Source organism: Coffea arabica, chromosome 3e (assembly GCF_036785885.1).
Source record: "Coffea arabica cultivar ET-39 chromosome 3e, Coffea Arabica ET-39 HiFi, whole genome shotgun sequence".
NCBI lineage: Eukaryota > Viridiplantae > Streptophyta > Magnoliopsida > Gentianales > Rubiaceae > Coffea > Coffea arabica.
The window spans coordinates 32,992,278-33,016,701 of NC_092315.1; the positions used below are offsets into that span (position 1 = coordinate 32,992,278).

General features: G+C 34.7%; 1 protein-coding gene across 1 annotated transcript; it reads right to left on the reverse strand.

The window, feature by feature from the left end:
- Positions 1-5,663: 5,663 nt before the first annotated feature.
- Positions 5,664-8,572, reverse strand: LOC113737524 (uncharacterized). The gene is made up of 5 exons (XM_027264748.2): positions 8,110-8,572; positions 6,779-7,993; positions 6,560-6,693; positions 6,402-6,477; positions 5,664-6,286 (listed from the first exon to the last, which is right to left on the reverse strand). The coding sequence occupies exons 1-5, from the start codon at positions 8,570-8,572 to the stop codon at positions 5,664-5,666; spliced, it is 2,511 nt and encodes an 836-aa protein (XP_027120549.2).
- Between the last annotated feature and the right edge of the window lie 15,852 nt (positions 8,573-24,424).

The window sequence follows — 24,424 nt, forward strand, 5'->3', positions numbered from 1 at the left end:
AGTTAAAACACTTACCAAATGTATCATGAATGCTCCTCAGGCTTTTCCTACACAAATGAACCATGTTTGAAGGATTTTCCTTGGCCAAATGTTTGGAATGGAAAATGAAAAGCTCAAGGCAGTTCTGCCTTAGGATTTTCCGAAACTTTGGTTGTTTGGTTGACTACCTTTCCGAAGGTATTTTTCCATGAAATTTGATAGAGGGATACCCTTTATATAGGAGTATTATACTGCCGAATTTGGTACCAATCTGAGTCCATTTCGCTGCTCGACTAAATTACCAAAGTTCAAGACTTCATTTTGGAAAACCCTTGTTTAACAAGGAAATTTGGGTAAGTTTGAGCTACCATATCTTGGTACTCAAAACTCCGTTTCTCGTTCCACTTATTTTTTTGTAAACTTGGATTACAACACTACTGGAGTTACAAATTTTAAAGGCTAGTTCCAATCAAGTGAATTTTGCCGAATTTTCAAAGTTGGCCAAAAACCAACTTAAATCTGCCTTTTGAACCAAAACAGCGACTTTGAGCTCATTTTTGAATGTTTTCCACTTGCAATCTTAGAGAAGTGTATTCTAGGAACTTTTAGTACTTTGGAAGAGGTTTCCAACGATACCAAGTTTTCCAATTTTGAACTTGTAAAGAATGAAATACGATTTTTCAAAGATCTCGTACCAAAACTGAAATTTCTGAATCTTTAGGAAATGGAGATTTTTGAATTCTCCTTATTCCTTTGATGTTACTTGAACGTATTAGACTTGATTTCCAAGATGAAATCTCGATTACTTTTGTGCTTTAAAATCCCATCTTTGAACCCCGATTTACGAGTGATTGGGATTCGTTTTCATGGGATTTTCTTGGATTGTGCACTAAGTACAATCTTTGTAATAATTCGGGTTTTTGAGTGATAAATCCTTATTAATTGCTCAGGCACACAAGAGAAACTTCAAAAGGATCCCACGGTGGACGCTTGAATTTCGAGTGCCGTTTCTTCTTGTTTACGTGATGAGTGTCAAGTGTGTGTTAGTTGAACTACTGTGAACCAGATACATGTTTACTTGTTGTTGATACTTGAGATTTTAAAATTCGAGACGGGGGTGTACTTTATCGCACCCTTTCTTGCTTGAAATAAATGACTCGCACTTGAAATACTCGAATGTCTCAATTGCTTGCACATGTTACTTGCTTGTTTGATTTGAAATAGTTTGCTATGGCTGCATACGTCATTGGAGTGATTCTCCTCGACACTCAAACATGCTTGGCGAACCTTGGGCTCGAGCCGGCATGGGTTTGGTCGGGCTCCTTGGTAAACCATGGAAAAAATTGAAAAGCTTGATCTAGTGAGAGATCCTGCTTGGCATACTCGAGTAGTATTGCCTTAAACAAATGACAGGCGGGCCCGAAACAGGGGTATGTAAGGTGAAAGGGGACAGGTTAAGTGGAGTTCTACGGATTAAACCTACCCGATTGACGGAGTGTCAACTCGTGGAGGTTGTTGATCGTGCAAGTAGAACATAACTCCTGAGAGCTCCAGTATCCTTGAATTGTTTATGGTTACTTTCCTCATGAATTGTTAATAATGGATACATTATTGCTCGACTTGTCAATTTGGAATTGTTACTTGAATAATGTGCTTGCATGTGTGCTTTTGGCCTCAAGAGCGTTTTGCTCACCTTGTAGATTTGTTTTCCTTAACAGGTTTGGGTTTGGAATGAAACTCGGAGGAAATTTCTATTTTCGAGTACTTTTGTGGACTTTTGTAATAGGGTTCCAATTCTATTGACTAGATATTTTGGTTATTGTATATTTTGGGATGTATTTGGAAACCCGTTATATGGATTTGGTAATTGTTAAATATTGTTAACCTTGAACGCTTTCGCACTAATTGTATTTATATTATCTGGGTGTGATGTCTAGTACCGTTATAAGCTTGAACGTAAATTACTTGAGTCCTGGCGAGAGCTGGGCAGGCGTTCCGCGGATACCCTTTGGTTCGCCTTAAGGAGAAGTGGGGGTGTCACAGAATCAGGCTTAGGTCAAAACATAAAAGTTGTAGAGAATGGAGTTAGGAAGCTTCCTGTAACATTTTAGCTCAATCCGAGCACTGTAGCATGTTACATGGCTAAAATACCCCTGACTGTCAAATGTTCTTGTCCGCGGACAGTTTTGAGATTTCACATTTCTGGCTTCATTTTTCACTTTGATCCGTATCAAATCAGCATTTGGCCAAAACATGAAAATTGTAGTCCTATTTTTCAGTTTTCCAACGCATCTGAAACGTCTCAATCGGACTTTTGTAGCCTGAGTTATTGCTATTTGAATTTAGTGCTGACAACCAGACTGACAATGAAATTTTGGTTCTGTAATCTGCAAATTCGACCTGGATCGACTGTGAACTGGGTTGAGTTGTCTTCATGAAAGTTGTAACTGTTAGAACCCGAGAAATTATATGCATGTCCTAAAATTATTTTATTTTATGTACTGTGATATTAGAAATATTAGATATAACGAATGAATGGTTAAATTAAATGTCTAATTGAATCCCTATAAAATTGAGAATTAGAAAATAAATTCAATAAGTACATGTCTAGAAGTGTAGAAAAATTTTATGAATTAAATAAATATATGACGTGTATATCGTAAATCGTGATTAATTGCGAATATTACTAGACATGTAACATACACTAAAAATTTAACAAGTACATGTCTAATGAGGTTTTCTTAAAGTTAAATGTGTCAAAATCAATGTAAGAAAATTTTTCCGAAAATACGAATGAAGTAGGAGTTCATACATGAAATCATAAAATTTTAGGCCTTAGAGAGTAATTAAACTACAACTAAAAGACCATACTAACCTTAAAAGTCTAGACTAATTACCAAGCGGCTATCACACAAATTATCAGAATTTAGAAACCAACCAAGAGAAAGGAATACATTTCATTGAACCGAATGCTAGCCCTATTAGATTAAGCGGTGGAAATGAAATTTGGGGCAGTGAAATAAGACAGCTGCCAGGAGGGAAATGTTTCTAAGCTAGCTGAGTAAGCATCGACCGAATGAGAGAGTAGCTTAAAGACATGAAACTAGCGGACTGAGAGCAAAAACAAACAAAAGATGATTCCTTTCTTGCTTTCTTCCTAAAGCAGACTCAAGTCTGAGGGAAAAGAAAGTGAAGCTTCACCATTAGCTATCTATACGAACGAAAACAAAAGGGAGGTCGAGTGAGGAGTTGTGATAGCAAACTCGAGCAGCCTGCAACACCGAGTGAAGAAGATTGAGTGATCAGCCGAGCGAAGAAGTACACCTTACTTTTCTTCATATCAACCAGACCTTAAGAGCAAGACCGAGAGAAACTAAGACATATTTCTCTCATCTCAGTACACAATCAAAAGGGAGAAAAGGAAGCATTTCTGATTTCCTCTTGCTTCCAGTGCAACCGAGAGAGTGAGGAGGAGAGAGTTAGACAGTGTTAGTTGCATTCATCCAGCTTGTGACCTTAGAACCATGAGCCAAGAGTGAGTACAAGAGGTGAAACCAGTCTGCAATTCACGCATCAACTGCATCAGTGAGGGAAATAGGGTAGAGCTGGTGCAAAAGTTAGAAAGACCGAAGCTACGAGCATGAGCAATCTGCAACTATTAAAACTTAATGGAAAAAGGTAAGAATCTTGTAACCACTCTTTCATTTCTGGAATATAACTGAATATATGGGCTGCATGTTAGTTTTTAGCAAAGAATAATAAGTTTTAACTGAGGAGAAATCTGATAAAGGAGTGAAATTGAAACTGGACTGAATCTGTTGAGCCTTGAGCTGAAAATAAAGAAGGAAACTTGCTGGAAAATGTTGTATTTTAGTGAGGGAATAAGTCTTAGCTGAGCATAACGTTGCTAAGTAACTGACTAAAAAGAGAGAGGAAAAGAAACTAGCAACCGAGAGGAGTAAGCTGGAAATGATAGAAATAGCTGCTGGAATTCTGTCCACTTCAACCGAGAGAAGGGAAAGAAACTTACCAGGTTTCCTTACGAACGTTGGCTCCAAAAATTCCACCTTGAGACCTGATTTGTTGCATAGTATTTTAGCTGCAGCTTGCTTGGAAGATTTATATCTAGATAGAGAAACTATGAAAAGCTTCCTATTGCATAACTAGCTGCTGCAGGAATCCCTTCCAATATTGGTCGAGAGAAGGCCTAGTTCAGCTATTGTTTCAGTCCATTAGCTTTAAACTTTACGTTGCCGTAGGATACTGTGGCCAAAGTTACCATTTGCATGATAAGTGGGAGTAAGGAAATGAAGAAAATGAGAGGGACCGTTCTGCATTTGGAATGGCTGAACCGTAGGACTTGCTTGTGACTGAAATTTCTTAACAAAATTCTGCTCCTTTCTTGCTGAATTAACTACGAACATTTGGACTGCTACATTGCTTGAGGATGTCATGAAGAAATTCTTGCTTAAAAGCTGTGGGTTGCCAAAAAAATTATCCATCATGACCATGGTTCAAAGTCGCGGTCGCGGTCGCGGTCGCGGTCGCGGCCCGGAACGTTCCACATCGGTCTCGGCATATCGGTCACGGTCTCGGTGAGACGCAAATTTTAAAGCATTTAATATTCTAAAAACTGTTAATAATATAAAAAAAAGTATGCTAAACAAAAATAATAAAAAATAACAAAAGAAAATTTGTAAAATGTACTATTTTTATACATATTACACACGATAAGTACTTTTAATTATTTAAAACAATGGCATCACAGATAAAATCAAAATAACATAGACCACAATTTTAAAACTAATAATTGCAAAAGTAATATCAACCATTAACAATACAAACTAAAGATTTATTTATAGCATAAAGTTGGAATATTTTGATCAATCTCCTGCCAAAAATAAAAAGAAATCATATTAGATAAAAGGTAAATATGTAAAAAGATATACTAGTACTTTATATTTTCGTACCTGTTAATACCAAGTAGAATGACGATGTGGTTCAAAATCATCGTGATTGGTCGATGAATGGTAAAACAGATGTGGAAGTGGCATAGGACCTTGAGTAGGTAGTGTAAACGAGTTATCTGGTGTATTTACTGGATGTGAGGATTGACTAGATGTTCCATAATCATTGGACGGAAGAACTTCTGGATTGGAGATGATTTGTTGATGGTAGTATCCAAACCCTCGATAGTTAACACTATCGCTGGTACCATATGATGCAGTAGAATCATGACCATAAAATCCAATGTTATTGGAATCAAAAGAAGAACCATCATGAGACTTATCTATTTCTTTTTCATAGTATCCACTACCATGAATGCTAGTAGACCTTTCAACCTGTCCAGGTCTGTCAAATGGCCGATATCCACTGTAATTGTCAGGAGTGATTCCATATGATTGGTCATAGCCATATCCCAATTGACTAGTACTACGGTTTTGATTAGATTCATGCTCATAAGTTGAGTATATACCCAAATTTTGTATCTGATCATTGACTCCTCTATATCTTTGTGACCCTGAATGGTGAGAGAAAGTATTCTCACTTGAAAATTGAGTTAAATCATTGAGGAATTGACGTTGTGCTTCTATACCAGGACGATAGCCATGATCAGTATCTTGAGTGGCATAATAATTATCTTGTCCTTGAGCCCATGACATACCTCCTGCTTGTTGGCTATCTCAATTGTAACCACTATGCTTGGAAGAATTGTTCCCTCCATCTCCATTGTCACCATTGTCATCATCATCATTACTGTTGTCACTTTTATTTGAAGATGACGGAACAGTCTGCTTACTGGTTTGTTTAGTCTTACTTTTTTGTTTCCTACTTGAGGATGCAGCAAGACCTTTCTTATTTCTTTTGGTAATATATTGGGACAATGTATCACCAAAACCATCGTTGTCATGTTCTTGATATTCACTACTTTCTGATTCAGTTTGATGAATGCCCTTATCCAACCAATCCAGATTATCTTCAGGCAATGTGGGTTGTTCATTTTCTCTTATCCAATCATCCAATATATCATCTTGGTGAAAAATGTGATTCAAGTCAATTGGGTTGTAGAAATCATCAGTATCTCTTTGATGCATCAAATTTTTCACCTTCAATCGCATATTGTAATGCACAAAAACTAATTTATGCAATTTTTTAACTGCCAAACGGTTGCGTAGTTTTGTATGAATTAATGACCATGTACTCCAATTTCGCTCACAACCAGAGGATGTGCAGGTTTGACTCAATATTTTCACTGTAATATTCCTTAAATTAGGCGCATCTTCACCGTAGTTAAGCCACCATTCAGCTAAACAAACAAAGTAATAATAACATTCATTTATTATTATTATTTTAATATTATAAAAATATTAACTTCATTTATATGATTTGGATGTTTATGTAAGTATGAATTAAGTTGAAACCTGGTAAAGATTTTGGTAATGCTCTTGCTGCAATAGCACTTCCAAAGCCTCCCTTTTTGTCTGCAAAAATTTTGATCTACAAAAATAATGTATACACAAGTGTTAAAATTTTAAAATTTGTTGATTAATATAAATAAATAAAATAATCAAAAGAATACCTCATTTATTGAATCAACTTGTGCATCTAAATTTGGCTCCAACTTTGCAATGACGTTCTTTAACCCTCTTCGAACTTCATCCAGATTAAACTCACAAGTTCCAGAATATTGAAGGATCGGGTTCAAAAAATATGCTAAATACAATAAAATAACAAAATTAGAAAATAAATAAATAAATAAATATTACATATTTAAATTGGATGTAATATTTTAAATTACCTGCCGCATGTAAATCCCGATGAAGTTGATTGTACCATCTATTATCAATCACTTCCCAAATTGTTTTCCAAGATTTCACCGACTTTTGAATAGCCATTTTTGCTCTATCCATTGCCTCATAAATAATCGGCAATGTTGGCTTATTATCTTGATCAATAGTTTTTAAAACTTTGACCAGAGGCTCCATTATTGCACACACATTTCTAACTTTTTTCCAAAACTTCTCTGACAATATCAACTCAGCTACTTTAATAGCTTCTGCTTTTCTCTTGGTAGTGTTATTAAACTCTGCCCATTCATCTGAGGTGCACATTCTTTTCAGTTCTGTACAATGCCGAAGAAGACTTTCCATAGAAATGAATTCAGTTTCAAATCTAGTGATACCTGGACGTAGCAGTTCCCTTTTTTTTGTATATGTCTTCATCAGATTCACTACTTTGTCACTGTTATATATGAAACTTGTTATCTTCTTCCCCTGAGCAATAGTTTCTTTTACATTATCCATTTTGCCAATATCCTCCAACATCAAATCTATACAATGCGCAGCGCAAGGTGACCAGAAAAGATTTTTTCTTTTTTTCATCAATAGTTGTCCAGCAGCTTTCATACTAGATTCACTATCTGTCACAACTAGCACAACATTTTTTTCCCCCACAACCTCTACTACCTCATCCATTAACTTGAAAATATATTCAGCAGTTTTCTTAATATTGGTACAATCAACTGAACTATGGTATATCATGTGCCTATCACAGTATACCATAAAATTTATTATTGGATGTTTTGTACGAGTGCTCCACCCATCACACATAAGTGTACAACCAAAAGTTGAAAATTTATCATAAATATCTCCAAGATATTTCTCAAGCTCTTCAAATTCTTCATCTAAATATTCATTTCCAATTTGATAAGCTGAAGGGCCTTTAATACCAGAACCAGCTTTGGCAATTTCATCAATCATCGATTGATAATAAGGATTGTCAGCTGCATGAAATGGTATAGCATTGAAATGAAAAAACTTTGAAACTGCCTTACCAACTCTTTTTATATTTTCCTTCGCAAACATTGATTTGACTGATTTTTGTTTCGAAGGAAACATATGTGAGTCAATTCCTCTGCTTGTCATTTCATCTGCTTGTCTGACACTGAAATTACGTGACAATCCTCTTTTATTTTCAGAAGTCGTTGGGTTTGAAGTGCCAACACCCATATTCCCTAAAATTCACAATATTTAACAAATAAAAAATGAATGACTAAATTGCAACTTTATGTAATTATATTTAATAAAATAGTATCAAATTTGTTATAATATTTTAGTTTACAAATCATACCTGACATAAACATAGAAGGTCGACTCCCAGATACCGAATGCCTTCGTTGTTCGTCTAAAAATTGCAAGTATTGGCTCTCTCTAATTGCTTGCTTCATTTGTTTTTTTTCCAACGCCATCCGACTTTCTTCATCAATTTCAAAAAAGACTTCGTCCTCCTCGTCGCCAACCATGTTGAAATTACCATGCATACTTTCTTGTTGGAAAGAATTCAATATTTCTTCTTTTTTCTGTTTTATTGTAGCTCTTTGAATCTTACCAATCTTTAGATGCATTTTCATTAAATCTCTAACTTCACTTGAGGCCCTTGGACAAGGCTCAACTTGTCCTATGACATGACCGACATGTTCTTTCAACCTTGTAATGCCACCATGCATTATTTTTCCACAATAATTGCATCTCACAATTTTTCTATTCCCTCCCACGGGTTTACCATGTTCCCAACCAATATCCTTGCTCGTCATTGTAACTATTACACATATCAATATAAATGGTTAATACATCACAAAATAATTAAAGATATATGAAAAAAAAATACAACAAGCAGTTTCTAACATTTTATAATTATAATAATTTATTTTTATTATATTAGTAAGTTAAACATCTAATCTATAATGTAAACCTGCAACAATGATCATTTTTTCATTTATTATAAGAACTTCGGCATTTTGTTTGTTGATGGGTGATTAACTTAAACATATAATTTAGCTCTCCATCTTCCTATAGTTTTTAGTTCATGATCATGATCACCAGGATGATTATGTATTATAATAAGTTGGAAGATAATACTAAATGTCCCTCTCTATTAGCACAAAAATATACACGTACAGTGGAAGCAATTCTCATATCTCTCCAATTTCTTTGTTAACCATCATCATATATATATATATATATATATATATATATATATATATATATATATATATATAACTACACATGATTTTTCACTCACTTTGCAACCTAGTCGTCCAAGAATTACAAAAGTTTTTGTTTTATACATAAGGATTACTAAATTTAAAGAGGAAAAATTATTCTTGGAAAAAAGAATAATTTAGTAAGCATCGCAATGGATTAGTAAGCAAAGTACAAATCCAACCTCCAAGATTGCTAACCATTAAAAAGCCGGTAAAAAGATGCGATTTACTCACGCTTTGGAGTCACTTGTGAATGCAGATTGCTAATTTCCACCTGGGGATACCTATCAGCAAGAGGGAAGAGTAGGATGGCCAGCTATTCAACAACCTAGGCCCCCAAGAATTCCCTACTGGCATCAACTGAACAACACATGAGCAAAGCAATAATGTCGTGATTGCCCTCAGATGAGAATCCACCACCTCATTCTAACTGTAAACAAATCCACTCCATTTCTTTCTGCTTCCCTTTCACCCAAAACCTTGGGACTCACCTCCCATTTCCCCTCCCTCGCTTTATTCATCTCTTTACTGCTATTTAGTCTACACATTACAAAACCATCAGTACTTATGCCCCCACTCTCATGAAGACTGAGTACGATGGGAGGTTTTTCTATTATTCTATTAACTTGATGAATCCTGAAGCTACCACTACTTTTGTTATTAATTGATGAACACTCTATCCTAAACCAATCTGTATATTCATATCATAAGTGAAACGACTGTCTGGGAAAGCTACAGTTGGCCCTTGTAATGGATCAGTTTCTTTTAATAACTCTAATGTCTTAGAGCACCTTACAAGCAGAATATCTAAAGGTACAATAAGAAAATCAATTACCTGCTGAAGCTTGACAAGGCAAGGGAGAACAAGGCAAAAAGGACATGAATCACAACCATCTGGGTTATCTCTGTGAAGGTATGGCCAAATGACTCCATTGGGCACTATCTTTTTGCAACATTCTACTTTGTTTCAGAGGGCGGAATTCCAAAGCTCGGCAAGAAGACAGAGTTAAGTTACCATGAAGAAGAATTGAAGGAAACGGAAAGGATTACTACGTTCTGCAACACTACTAGTCCAATAATTTAGTAAAGTGAAGGTAGTATGTTTAACGTGGACTATTCAAGGTAGTACCTTCAAAGTAAAGTGAAGGTAGTACCTTCAAAGTAAAGTGAAGGTAGTACCTTCAAAGTAAAGTGAAGGTAGTACACCTCCAAGGTGGAAAAGAAAACGTATCTTTTCACGTGATAGTACTGTGGCAAATTTGTTTCTATTTCCCATCACTCGCATTTCTTTCCCCGTATGAAGGATCATTAGTACTACCTATGGTTCGATATAGGCAATAGAGAGGTCCTCGAATTTCCCTTTTTTAATTCTTTTTTTGCTTTTTTTCTATAGATTTTTTGTTAAATTCACCTTGACTCGGGATGACTCGGGGTGACTCGACCGTGACAACCCGTCGCGGTGACTTCTCGGCCGATTTCTCGGCGAGACGAGTATCTCGGTCGCGATTCGTCGCGGTATCGTCTCGGCCTAGGCCGAGACGGTTACAACTCGGCCGAGACGTCTCGGTCTCGGCCGAGTCTTCGAACCATGATCATGACCGAAAGAGAGAATTAAATTTCTGATTAGCCTTTCCTTCGAAACCTTAACTGTAAACTTTTTTGTGTGTGGGTTAAGGCTACTCGGTAGCTTGAAAACTATCTTTTGCATGACTAGCTGGAGTGAAACCTAAGAGATTGGGGAGGAAAGAAACTGCAAACCAAGCCGCTATGTCACTGGAAAAGTTAATGATAACACAACTGCTAATAGCAGATTTAGTGTGTTACTTTGATCGAATAAATTGTTGAACTTAGGTATTATTTTCACTAGTTTATGCTGAATCAAATGTATATTACGTATATAGTGTTTTAAGCAAGTAAAAATGGAGTTCTGCTGAAAATTGGAAGTAATATTGCTGGAATTTTTATTGATGGCCGAGATAACAATAGAATAAGTCCTATGGTGTTTTAGAGACTCCAAAGTAACTCGTTACAGCTATATACCTAAAATGGCTTATAATCACTTAAGCTTGTTTTCACAAGTATTTTAAAGACTATAAAACTTGAGAAGCTCGTGTAGTGAAATAAAATTTAAAGTGCACACAACTTAGGCTTCGGCTAGATAAAAGGAGAACCAATGGAGTGTTTCTAAGCTTGCATCTTAGGATTCTGAGTGGGAAATAGGTTACCACTAATTTAAATACCTATAAGATTATAACCTTAGAACATATGTATAATTCTTGGTTTAAATGATAAAATTAATAAGTTTCAAAATAAAATGAAGGATAAATAGTAAATAAAGAATACATATGTATTTCAAGGTCAAACTTGATTTTAATAGTTTAAATAATAAAGTAAGAATGATAAGTGATCACTTACGAATTATATATTTACCTTGAAATTATTAAATTGCCCCAGGAAGTAGCGGTGAGCCAGGAAACAAACTTGAGACTCGCGAATAGTTCATTGAATCTTTGGTGAGTGTTTTCCGAATTTATATGTTAAACTACTTATGTGTACTTAAGTGAAATTATGTGACAAATGTACGTATTATGAAATATTGCTAAGTGATCCTTTGCAAAGTGTATCTCAATTGTCCCTCGCCTTCTAAGTCGGGAGTGTACTTTATCGCACTCGGCTTAGTTGAGTTTGAAGGTTGATAATTGATCAAGTGATATTGTAAGTGTGCATGACTGTAAGCCGTGTGTATACTTTATCACACTAGCTAAACTGGGCCCCAAAACCCTCTGTTCAACGGACTATTTGAGCCAGCAAAGGGCTTGGTCGGGTAGGACGGTAGCTTTGGGTAAGTGTTCGGTATACTCGAGTATTACCACGGAGTAGCAGATTACTGATATTGATATGGCTATCCAAGTGAGGGAAGTGTTTATTGTTTTGGATGTTATAAGGAGGAGTTCAGCAGAGTGTGTAGTGCATTGAAGTGGCTCTAATGCGAGCACCGTATCCTTTTAAAAGTGATTGTTCAGTAAAGTGTTTCCTCAATTGCTAATGAAAGTGATTGTACAGTGAAATATGCACTACTTGCTTAATTGTACTGATTTAAGTGCTTATTGATTGTTGCTTGCATGGAAACCTCACGGGCGTAAGCTCACCCTTTTAGCTTTGTTTTCCTTACAGGAGTCGGAGATTGAAGAGTGATTGGATTGAACTAGAAAGTTATTTTGGGAAGATTTGTTATTCGGTGTATATAGTGTAGTCATGGTCTCTTTTGAATTTTGAGACGGTTGAATCTTTTGTTTGCGTTGTTGTGATATTAAGAATGGATATTTAGACAAATTTATTTCTTTAATTGGACAAATTTATGTTTCAAACTGATTCAAGATGTACTTAAGAGTGAATGTTCAGTTGTCCAATGGTAATGTTATTTTTGAAGTTAAAGTGAGTGAGTGAGTCCTGACGAGAGCCAGGCAGGCGATCCGCTAAATTCTAGGGTATGCCCTAAGAAAAGGTGGGGTCGTCACAGTAACCCTTTGTCTTAACTTCGAAATGGTATAAAGTGTACCCTAAACCGATAGGCGTAGCTTCGGTTGTGACCTAAATACTAAGAGACATCAAATTTGTTATTTTGTTATTTGTCTTAAACATTAGTTCCGATAAATTTGCTAGCATTATTTTGTAATTGAATGACATTGAGCCTATTAAAAGGTTATTGTGGTAAGATTATTTGTGTGAGATTTTGGGGCTGAATTGAGAAAAATAATGAAGCCATAAATTGCTAGAAAATAAGTAAACACAAAGGGCGTACTACCCAAATTTTCACTCGAGAGCTAGGTAGATATACTCGCGACTTGAGTAAGGATTTGAGGACGAATCTAATTCGAATTGTCTAGGCTATTCAAGTCCTCTTTTGTAGAGGTATATAAGCTAGAATTCAGTCGAAACTTGTACCCTTGGAAAAATGAAAGTAACGACTAATACAAATACGTTTTTTTCGTCACTTCGACTCAAATGGAGATTTCAAAGTTTTAAGAGTGAGCATGAGTTTGACAAATATTTTACTCATGTCCTTTGGTCTAAATGTACTTTTTTCACTCCAAAAATCATCTTTATACATTGTACTAGTAGTTATTCGAATTTTCTTTGATTCACCTAAACTTTAGATGGTTGAATCGTAATATTTTCTCTTGGTTATTCTTAGGGTTTGTCGATAATTGAGGGTATTATCCGGAAGGAAATTTGGATGTTACTTTGCTTAAACGGGTGAGTGTTCTTTGTACGTTATGTTTCCAATAACATTGTGGATTGTTGTGAATGTTTGATTATATGTTAAATGTTTTCAGTGATTGCTAAAAATGAATTTTGCTAGGTGAGTGTGTACTTTATCGCACTCGACCTAAATGAATGTGAAATTTTCAATGATTAAATGATTAAATGCTACTTGTGCATGAATGTAAGTCTTTTGGCTGAACTGGGCCCTTGCCCTTCATTACCAATCGACTCGAGTCAGAAGCGGACTCGGTCGAACGATTGGTGACCCTGGAATAATGTTTGGTATACTCGAGTATAACCACGAAGATTGGTGGAGACTGGCCAGAGAATTGGCTAGTGGGGGAAATGAAATGAATGAACGAATGGCAAGAACAATGGAGGGGTTTTCACTTTCAAATTTTTTGAATGTTGGAAGAACAAGGAAAATGGTTGGCGAACGAATGAACGAATGGCTCCGCGTGAGCATGTATCCTTTTATGAGTGTGTTACCATTGCTTTTATATTGTAAATGTTTTTTTGATTATATGTTATTCAATGATTAATGTCCTTGTTTGAACTACTTGATTATGTGTATGGGAACCTCACTGGGCTTTTAGCTCATTCCGTTAGTTTTGTTTTCCTTACAGGGGATGCGAGCGAGGGCGTGAGACTGGTACGAACTAGCCTAGTATAGTTCTTTTGAATTTTGCGATTGTACTTGTGGCGACCCCACTTCCCCCTAAGGCGAACCAAAGGGTTGGCGGGCCGTCTGCCCAGCTCTCGCCAGAACTCACGCAAGCATTCTAACCTAAAATCCTCCGACAAATACCCTAAGCTACCACAAAAAGGATTCTTCCGAAAAGTCGATTTACAACACCACATTAACTTCAGAGATAACAGTACAAAACTTAGCCAATCGACAGTTCTTAAATACTTCCAGCGACGCTCGCAAAAGATAAGGATATACTATACTAATTCAAACATACAAATTGAGTATTAGAATTAGAGATTACACTTTTCCAGCTTCAAGTGACAATCCAAAATGAAAATACAAAGCTTAGCTTAGAATTCATTACACACCGAAAATTTCAATCAAATTGTTCAAGTACAACCATAGGGAACATAACTGCGCAAATGCTTTCAATCTTCACCTCCTGTAAGGAAAACAAACAAACGTGGGGTGAGCTAAAGCTCAGCGGTGCCCCAAAACATGCAGTCACTCAAATCAAGCAACGAGTAATAACATAAACAAGTTTAACAAATAGGAAAGCGTTTAACAGCACAAGGTAGGATATAGGGGCTCTCAGGAGCCATTTTCCTCACTTGATCACCATTTATCGTAGTTGACCCTCCGTCAACTCTCACTACCTAAATTCCACGTAGACCACCTTATTTTGATACCTAACCCGTCACCAATCATACCCCGATTCCGGGCTCGCTCGCCGACTAAGGACGTAGTATACTCGAGATATACTCGTCATGGTAGTTGGTACAGGGGTCGTGGGATTCACCCAACGACTCAACTACGTTTGGATTTAAGGTAGTTAGATACATGCGTCGAGGGATTCACCCAAGGACGTAACTACTTTTAGATTCATGGTAGTTAGATACATGCGTCGAGGGATTCACCCAACGACGTAACTACATATAGAATCAAGGATTCAGGAGGAAAATGTTTTTGCACAAGTCACCACTCGAACGGCTAGTGTGATAAAGTACACACAGCTCACTTCGATGGATCAAAACTCATTTTACAATTTATCACATATCAAGTCAAGAAAGCACTTAATTCAAGTAGGAAAGGAACAGGCAGGAACACTCACCAAAAGTGAAGTTCAGGGTTCAAGCTGGGATTCAAAATTCCACGTCCTCGCTATACCCTAGAAAACCAGGTTTTAAAACTATAAGTGTTGTTATACGGTTCTTGATTTATAAATACAAAGTTATCTGGTACATAACTAGTTTATCTACTCCAAATAAATCAACAATTTCCCCAGAGTTAAACTGATGAAAGTGATGGAATACTTCGTAGGATTTCTTCCTTTCTAGAGGTGCAAACCAGAACCAGTTTGTTTTGAATAAGATTTCTTGCCAAACAAGTTTTCTGCGCCTTTTATTTAAAATTATTCAAATCAAGTTTGACCTTTAAAGCACAATTATAACACTTTCAATTTCTATTCAAGTTCCAGGTTTATCGCTATAAAGGTTTATCGAGTATATAACTAGTTTATCGTTTCGAAGTAAATTCAAAGATCTACTTAGGTTGAAACTTGACAAAAATAGAAGAAATGTTTCTTATAGTTTTCCTTAAGGTACTTTTCCTTATAAAAGGTAACTAGTATCATTTTCTTGAAATAAGTCGACAAATCTCTTAATATCCACGTTAGGAAGTTACTTGAGCATTTCTCTAAAGCTATGGTTTTTGCAAAAATTATTACTAAAACTATCTTACCTAAAAATAAGGTTTCTTGCCGAGCAAGTTCCTATGCTTTTAACTAAAGTTATTAAAACTCGTATTTTGGCACTTTCCTATAGTTGACTATCCAAGTGCAAAGCTTAGGGAAAGAAAAGAATTAAAATAAGACTTAGAGTTTCCGAAAGCTATACAACTTATTTTCTAGCGCTATCAAGGCTAGTTTGAGCTGAAGGAATTTGTCGAGATGGAAAGTTTTTAGACAAAAACACTAGGTATAGAGTTTTATAATATAGTATTAGCTGGAAAATATTTTTTGGTTAATTTTGAACGCAGCTACTCGGGTTCGCAAGGTCGATACAATTTTCCCCGCTCCGATTCCGTTTCGAAATCACAATATAGATCAAAATATGGCAAAAATCACATAGCAAGTTACTAGGGCTTCGTCAATCATTAGCCCTAGCCTTCAACAATTGCATTTCCGAATAAAATAAAATAGTCAACCAAGGCTTCATCAATCATTAGCACTTGGTTTCAGCAAACCCAACATAAGCAAATAAAATAAAAGTGGAGTCCAAAGACATTCCAGCAATCAACTTCCATCATCCAATAATACTTTATAAAAATCATTTCAATGGCTAAGGGCTTCGTCAATCATTAGCCCTTAGCACCCAACCAGTAATTCTTGTGACAACCAAGTCAACATTTCGAATGTTTAAATCTACTAACAGTTATTAAAAACCGAAGACCACCTTTGCAGCAGCCTCCTACTCAAGTATTTGATCCAAAGCCAGGAAATTCCATCCAAAATATCACATTGTCACCCCAAAATTCAAATGCATGACCATCTCAAGGTATTATAAAGCGAATTCAGTAGTAATACAATTTTTCCACAGCTCCAAAATATATAAAGAAATCCATACGTACTTCTTTATCAAGCATGACTAAGGCTGAAAAATTTCCAGCTTATATCCATAACTTCACTTCACTAATTCCAAATCGAATTCACAAGATATCAAATGATTCGTTACCAAACAGTTTTCACAGGCTACGTGTACATTTTATCATGCATTTCAGGTTCCTAACATCCCAAAAACAATTCAAGAATTTTTCTAGCAAGCCACGGATGAATCTTGTATGAAGGAATTTTCTGTTTTCCCTTTATTTACTCAGGTGAAGTAGGCTATTAAACTCTCACTTTCTCATGCAATTACTTAGCTAAACAACGCACAATTTCCATTCAATAGTTGAAGTTAAACCACAGTCATAAGCTTCAAAATTTCCAGGTTCAAGTTAACGGCAATTCACAAAGAAATTCCAGCAATAACAAGGGTTCCAAAACAGAATTTTCTTTGGTTAAAAACAGAATTTTTTTGGTACTCTATTAGAACATGTAAACACGTAGCTAGCTAGTAAAGGTTTCCAAATCAAATCCAGGTTCAAACTACAATTGTACTCATCTAACACAAATCCAGAAATTATATCAACTAAACTCGGATGATCGTTCATGTACCAATTTTTCTGCTTTCAATTTATTTTCTTGATTAGCCGAGCTACTTGACCTTATGCAAGCTTTAATTAACATGCCGTTAACTGGCTAACATTTTTGGTTCAAGAATTAAATTCGAACAGCAACAAGAGTCATCCAATTTTTCAAGAAATATTCCAGCTAGCTTCGAAATACATGCATGGAACAGATTTCTGTTTTCGTTTTGTTTTCTTGGTTAGCCGAGTTAATCATCCTTATGCCAGCCTCAAACATCATGTTGCTTGCTATATAAACATAGATATTCACTCAAATTATCACATTTAATTACATTAGGCTGCACTTCAAAATTTCCAGCTCACGGTAATCCAATTCCTCAAACAGATTTTCTCACACCTCTGATTCCAACATCTGATCGAATCACTCTATGTGCAAGGCCATAATCCTCTTGTCTTGAGTTAGGTAACACAGCCGAAAGCTCAGGTTATCAATGGGGTAGTTAGGTTTAAAAATCACAGCTTGTCAAAATTAAGCAAATTAGGCAAATCATTTCCAAATTAGTCTCGGCAGAAAGTTTCCATCGAACCAGAATTTCCTAAACTCCTTAATTCATCAATCAATTCCGTAGAATTAACATGCAGAGTTCTAAGCATCTTAATGATTAAGTTTCACTCGGCTAATAACACTTGAGTGTTCAGGTTAACACATGAAAACAGAATTACAGCTACCTTTCCAAATCATTTCCTCGGCAGAAACATTTTCATCAAGACAGATTTCTCACTCATTCTTCAAATTCATCATCCGGTTACATAGGTTGACATGCATGGTCTTAATCATAGTAATCATCCAAGATTCAGTTAGTTAATCACCATTGCCTGCTCAAATCACTTCCAGAAAGACACATTGGAGTTGCATTTCCATCTCAGCTACTCGGCAGGGACATAAAACCAAAACAGAAATTTTTCTAATAGCTTGAATTCATCATCCGATTGTACCACAATACATGCATGCTTCAAGATAACTCAAACTACCTCTGATTAGTCCCAAAGATGATCTAGAATTTTACCTCACAGTAAGCTAATCTTTCCCACGGAAATCTGGAAAATTTTACTCTCCTTGCTCTCGGCTTCACGCCCAAGCTTGGTCCAGGTTTGATGAGTTGCGGCTGGAAGTGGTGAGGTGCAGTTTGGTTGAGGTTGCAAGTGGCTACAGCTGGGAACTGGTTGCAGCTGGTGAAGATGAAGGTGCAGAATGGTGGGAAACCTGCTCACGGTTTCTCTCTACCTCTACTCCAGCTCACGGACAGAACCAGAAATGGTTGCAGCTCGCGGCTTCTTCCCTCGATTGTGAAGTGCGACTCTCCCTCACTCTCTCCCTTTGTCGACAATGGCAAGGCAGAGTGAAATGCAGTTGTGGTTTGAGATGTGAAGTGGAAAGGAAATGAAGAGGGTGCCGTGGTTTAGGAGATGGTTGAGTGTGGAAGTTGGTTTACGTATAGAATTGGTGAGGTTGTGATTGGTCAATTGGGGCGGTAATGGAAAGGCTGTAAGAGGGAGTGTTTGGCCGTGCATGGTGATGGTTGTGGTGTAGTGGAGGGTAGTTTAGACTTTACACCTTCCTTCTAACGAACACTTAAGTCCTTGGTTCTAATTTGATCCCAAAAATTAATCCCAAGTATGATTTGATTGCCTAATTATACGCTAATATACCTAAACCATTTTTATCGAATAATAATCAGTTAAACTTGAATATTAGGGTTCCTAGTAATTCTTATATTATTTAGCGATTGAAATTAGAATTTCCAATTATTATATCTCAAGAATTAGAGTTAATCTAACTCGAAATTTATCGTTTTAGTAATATAAAGTCAAGTGAAACAATAATTTAATCCAAGGGTGTCAGTTGCACATAAAGATTATTTTTACGCACTTATTGTGAAAACAGAGGAGGATAAGACTATAATTATCGAAATTTTCACGCCTTAAGTATGTATAGTATATTGTATCATATTTATCTAAAATTCATTGGTTTTCATCTTAACGCGGAAATTCCTATTAACATTTAACATTATTAACGATTAAAACTAGTTATCGGAAATCAAAGAACTTCTTTTATAGTAATAGAATTAATCCAACTCAAGAAATATTAATTTAGTATAGCAAAACCGAATAATTCAATATTGGCACAATTATATTATTTATTACATAGAAATTATCTTTACACTTTTAATTCAAAACAATTAATTACAACACTAGAATTCAAAGAAATTAATTATTAGATCAATGAAATAGTTTACCATAGAAATATGAAGTTAATGTAACAAAACTAAGAAGTTTAGTAGTTTAGCACGATTCTTTTATTTTGCACATAACGTTTATTTCTACGTACTCATTTAAAAACAATTGGACTTAGTGCTAAAATTTATTAAAGAATTAAAATGTAAATAAAATATGCACTGATATTTATATGTCTATTTTCAGGGTTCTCATAGTACTCGCACTAGTGCTTGGTTAGGGTTGAATGTATTGAGAACTTAAAACTTTGGGATTGTATTACTGTTTGAAATAGAAATGTATGCATGTATACGTTCCAAGTTTGGGAACTGTTATTTCCCTTATTCTCGAGGTTACACGTTATTTTATTTGAAGCGAATGAACAAGTCCTAACAAGAGTTGGGCAGGTGGTCTGCTAAATCCTGGGGTACGCTCTAGGAGGGAGTGGGGTCGTCACATTAGCCACCTTTGGGAGTGGCACAAATAAGTTCTCCCTTTTTCCTTACACTCGCTACCTAGGGTGGTGCTGGGCTTGTGCAATGTTGACCGACTAGGCATTGGGTGTTTTAGATACTTTAGGTAGCAGCTTCAAGCTAGCTTTTAAGGGAGGCTGTCTAGCAGCCTCTCCCAGCTTTGTACTTATTTTATTCTATTTTCAATAAATAGGGTTTCATGCTCGCCCGCCAGATATGATTGGTGGTTAGGAGCAAAAAAAAGTCAGTAAAATATATATATATATAATTAAAAAGCAAAATGAGGGTTTGAGGTCTTTATCTTCTCATTGTCTTGCCGAAACTCAAAAAGTGACTTTTGCTTTATTTTTTGAATTCTACAAAACAAACACACTTCAAAACACATAATAAACACTAAAACAAACCAAAAGGAAATAAATTAACATAAAATGTTGTCATGCCTCCGAATAAGTGCTTCTTTATTGTCATTAGGTTTATTATTCTCTTCTTATTACCAAGCTAGCTTTGTTAATGAATAATCTATCAATTAGGATGAGGTGCATCAACGAATGGTGGGTCCACCTTTTAAGCCTATCTCTACATGATGTGACAGTCAAAATTGGCTTACCTATCCTAAGTGTTTCATATATATTATCTTGAAGTTGAATCACTTGAAAACTCACCAAACAAACACCATGAGTGATAATGTTTTTAAAACCTATATTGTCAATACACTTCTCAAGACAGGTTAAACATAAGCCATTCATGATTTCCTTTTAAGGTTCAAAGTTCATTCCAAAGGCATTATCAAATGAAGTGAACATTTTCTTATATCAATTCTAATTGGATTTATCATTATCATCAAAATGCAGTCACTTTCATCAGTGACATTCCTAACATTCATATTATGGTCAATTTGCTATTCTTAGATGAAATAATTTCCATACAAAGTATGCAATTGGTCATGTGTTCAACCAAAGTGTGAAGCTAATTCGTTTATCCTATTCTTAATCCCATCAAAACGATCAAATGTCTCATTAGCTAGTTTTTCAATAGCTAATTCTAAAGGTGGTTTACATCCATTAGCTAATTTTTCAATGGCTAATTTCCAAGATGGATTGGATTCATGTTAGAGAAATTCAAGTTAGTAATCATAAAAATTTTAAAAATTACTATATTTACATTAATTATTCTAACCATAATCATAAGAGTTATCTCAACTAGGATTATATTTATCAAAATTTGTTAATAGCATGACATACTTCACACAAGATACAAGTCACATGATTAGAATTGAAAGTATTAACATTTCTATTTTGTTCAACCATAAATGTAAACATGTCAAATTTAACTTTTAACATACGTATGCCTTCTTTGAAAGACATTCTTGCAGTATTCCTTTGATTACCTCCATTGTGGAAACATTAAAAGTATTGAGGATCTATTATCAAACTTCTTTCTCTCAAGACTTTTATTGATCTTTGTTTACAATCCTTCTCAAAACCAAAATGTTCCTTCAAACTAGATCAAAGATACAATTAATCAAGAAGAATAACTAATAACAAACACACAAAAACACTAAAACAAAATACATACAAAAAAATGGACTCCACTAAGATAAAAAATTAAACACAACACATGCAAGAAATACAAATAAAATGTCAAAACTAATAAAGTCATTATTTACACTGATATTGAATCAAATCTTTGGGAATGGTGCCAAAAACTTCATTGCGAAGTTCTGAAATATTCTCAAACTTGCACTACTATAAGTGTACAGCTCATACATGAGTTCAATAATATTGGAGTGCCGATCGCATAAAGAAGATTGATCAATTACCAATGTTATTCAAACTCCTTTATTATTTAACCAATCACAATTTAAACAAGTAATTTATACCACAAATATTTAATAAGAGTAATAAAAATAACAATGAAGAGATTCTTAGGGTTATGGAATTCTTAATAATGTATATGAATGAGTTTAAATAAGTGTATTTATCTTGGCAAAGTTATCGCATAATTTCCTAATATACGTGATACTCACTTTCACCTACAACCATATTTATAACTCATTCATAACTACATTAGTGGTGATGAAACTTGTTACAAGTTCATTAGAATCTATGAAATTACTTGGTCTTAAAAGCTACAAAGTCGCTCTTCCTATATCTCATGAGTGAACTCCCTAAGTCAAATAATTCCATGAAGTATTATGGGATCTCAATATTCATTGATGACTCAACACCTATAGATAATCACAATTAATGATTAGTTAATCATGGTTGTAATAGCAAAAGTATTAAATAACTTGCACAAGATATAAGTTCAAATAACCAAGAAAATATCACATAGAATCATGGATAGTTCATTCACACCCTAGGTGCAAAACGGTCAAATCATAAAAGCAATAAAAACAAGAAATAATCTTGGATTATCACTAAACAATGAAATTCGATATAAGAAATAAAGGGCTAAGAGAGATATCACTCTTATCACATGAGCTCCTAAATCTTCAATCCTTGATCTTCATTCTTACTTAGTTATACACAAAATGGGATGAAACTACATTAATCTATATTAAACTAGTTAACAAAGAAGTTCTAGTACATTTTTTATGTTGTTTCTAGGTTGGCAAAATTACAAATTATGTTCATAAGAGGCCCTATTTATAGGTGAAAAATGCTTCTCGCAACTTGTTTCAATTGTGCAAATTGTTCCTTGAAATCTTCAAAAATTGTTTCTTCAAATCTCCAAAATTTCTTGTGTAGATTTAGCCAAATTTTGATAAAAATAAAGGAGTTAGAATGCAATTCGATCAGTCTACAAGTTGCATAGCAAATTGTATAGCCGCAGAAACATCACTCGCAGATCCTATTTGCGGATCCATTGATCTGCTTCTTCTTTTCCTTGTTGCAAATGATCTGTAGACACCTTTCCACTCCATGAATCAGCTTCTGAGTGCTGGAATTTGGATCCATGGATCCAATCCCTAGGTCCACGATCCTTGGCTTTATGGACTTGGTCCATGAATTCTCATTTTTCTCCCTTTTTGCATCACATTTCATTTCCAAATCATCTTCAAATCCATTTCTAACACATTGCTTCAACTTTACTTGATCCAAATTGATTATCCAAGCGCCAAAATTTACAAATACTACACTTTTTGCATATTAGTCCAATTAAATGCAAGTTTTAGTTAAAAATACCAACTTGTAGAAATTGTTGTTAAAAAGACAGAAATTTCATCTTTAAACCCTAAAAACTCACCAAATATTGAGTAATTAAACACTCTAAAAATATGCAAAATAAGCAATTATCATAAAGCATCTAAAATTTATTATTTAATATCTCTAATCATAGTATTAACAAGATAGGACATTATTTATACAGTTAAACTAGCATATACTCTACTTCTTCTTATATAAATAGTAAGCCTCATTTATTATGATATGAAACATCTAAACTAGTACATGAATACTTGATAAGTTGAATAAATTCACTAGATTGATATGCATAGATAATCCTTTTATTGCCAAAGGATTAATCCCTAGGTGTCATTGGCATAAGTAATTTAGAATTAAGGTTATCATAACATCTTGAATATAAGTTATTATACTTTGACGCTATTTAATTATTTCTCATAAATAAATGCATCAAATCTTCGTAAGTGGATATAGTATAAAATATGGAAAAATAGTGAATAATCTATGGGGATTACCATCCTTATGATAGAGAAATTATCTTATTATTCGGTACTTATAAAAGCATAATTCAAGAAATCTTAGTACTATGTAGGTAAGTGTTGGAAAGATATTTCTAAGTACTTCTTTATTAATGTTATAGTTCGGTATAAGAGAATAATATTAGTTTTGTGAAATTGGAACATATTCCATACTCTAATGCTAAAATGAGATGAGTATAGTAAAAGATATTAATTAGATGGTAGATTGTCACTGAAAGGTAAAGCCATCTATTCGACTATTCTCATTACTTGGATAGTCATGATGCATTGCTAGATGCCAAACTTGATCTATAAAAATAAATTGATTGGTTAGTTCAAATCAATGATAAATTAAAAGGAGTTTTAATTTATCTAGTTATTATTTAATAAGAATTGTAACTTATTACCAATGTATATGAGAACCTAATGGGTCACATAAATAAAGAACTTCATTTGCTAGATTAAAAGAAATTCAAGTAGGAAACTTGAAAGATAAATTTTTATAACTTATAATTTAATTTGTCTTACAAATTAAACTTGAAGGACTTAATACAAGAGTTGTATCAAAATAAGGAAATTGATTCTAAATAGAAATAGGTTTCTTGTTTTCATATGGATTTAGTAAGTATATTTGTCTACCTATATTCTCATACCTACTGCTAGCAAGACAAATGAACATCAATTGAGTTTTGTGAAATTTGTATGAAAAATCTTGAGAGAAAACAAAAAATAAAAATTGGCCAAAAGAGAAAGTTGTAGACAAATAAATTTTATTTAATTTATTTAGTCAAGATTTATTTAAATTTAAT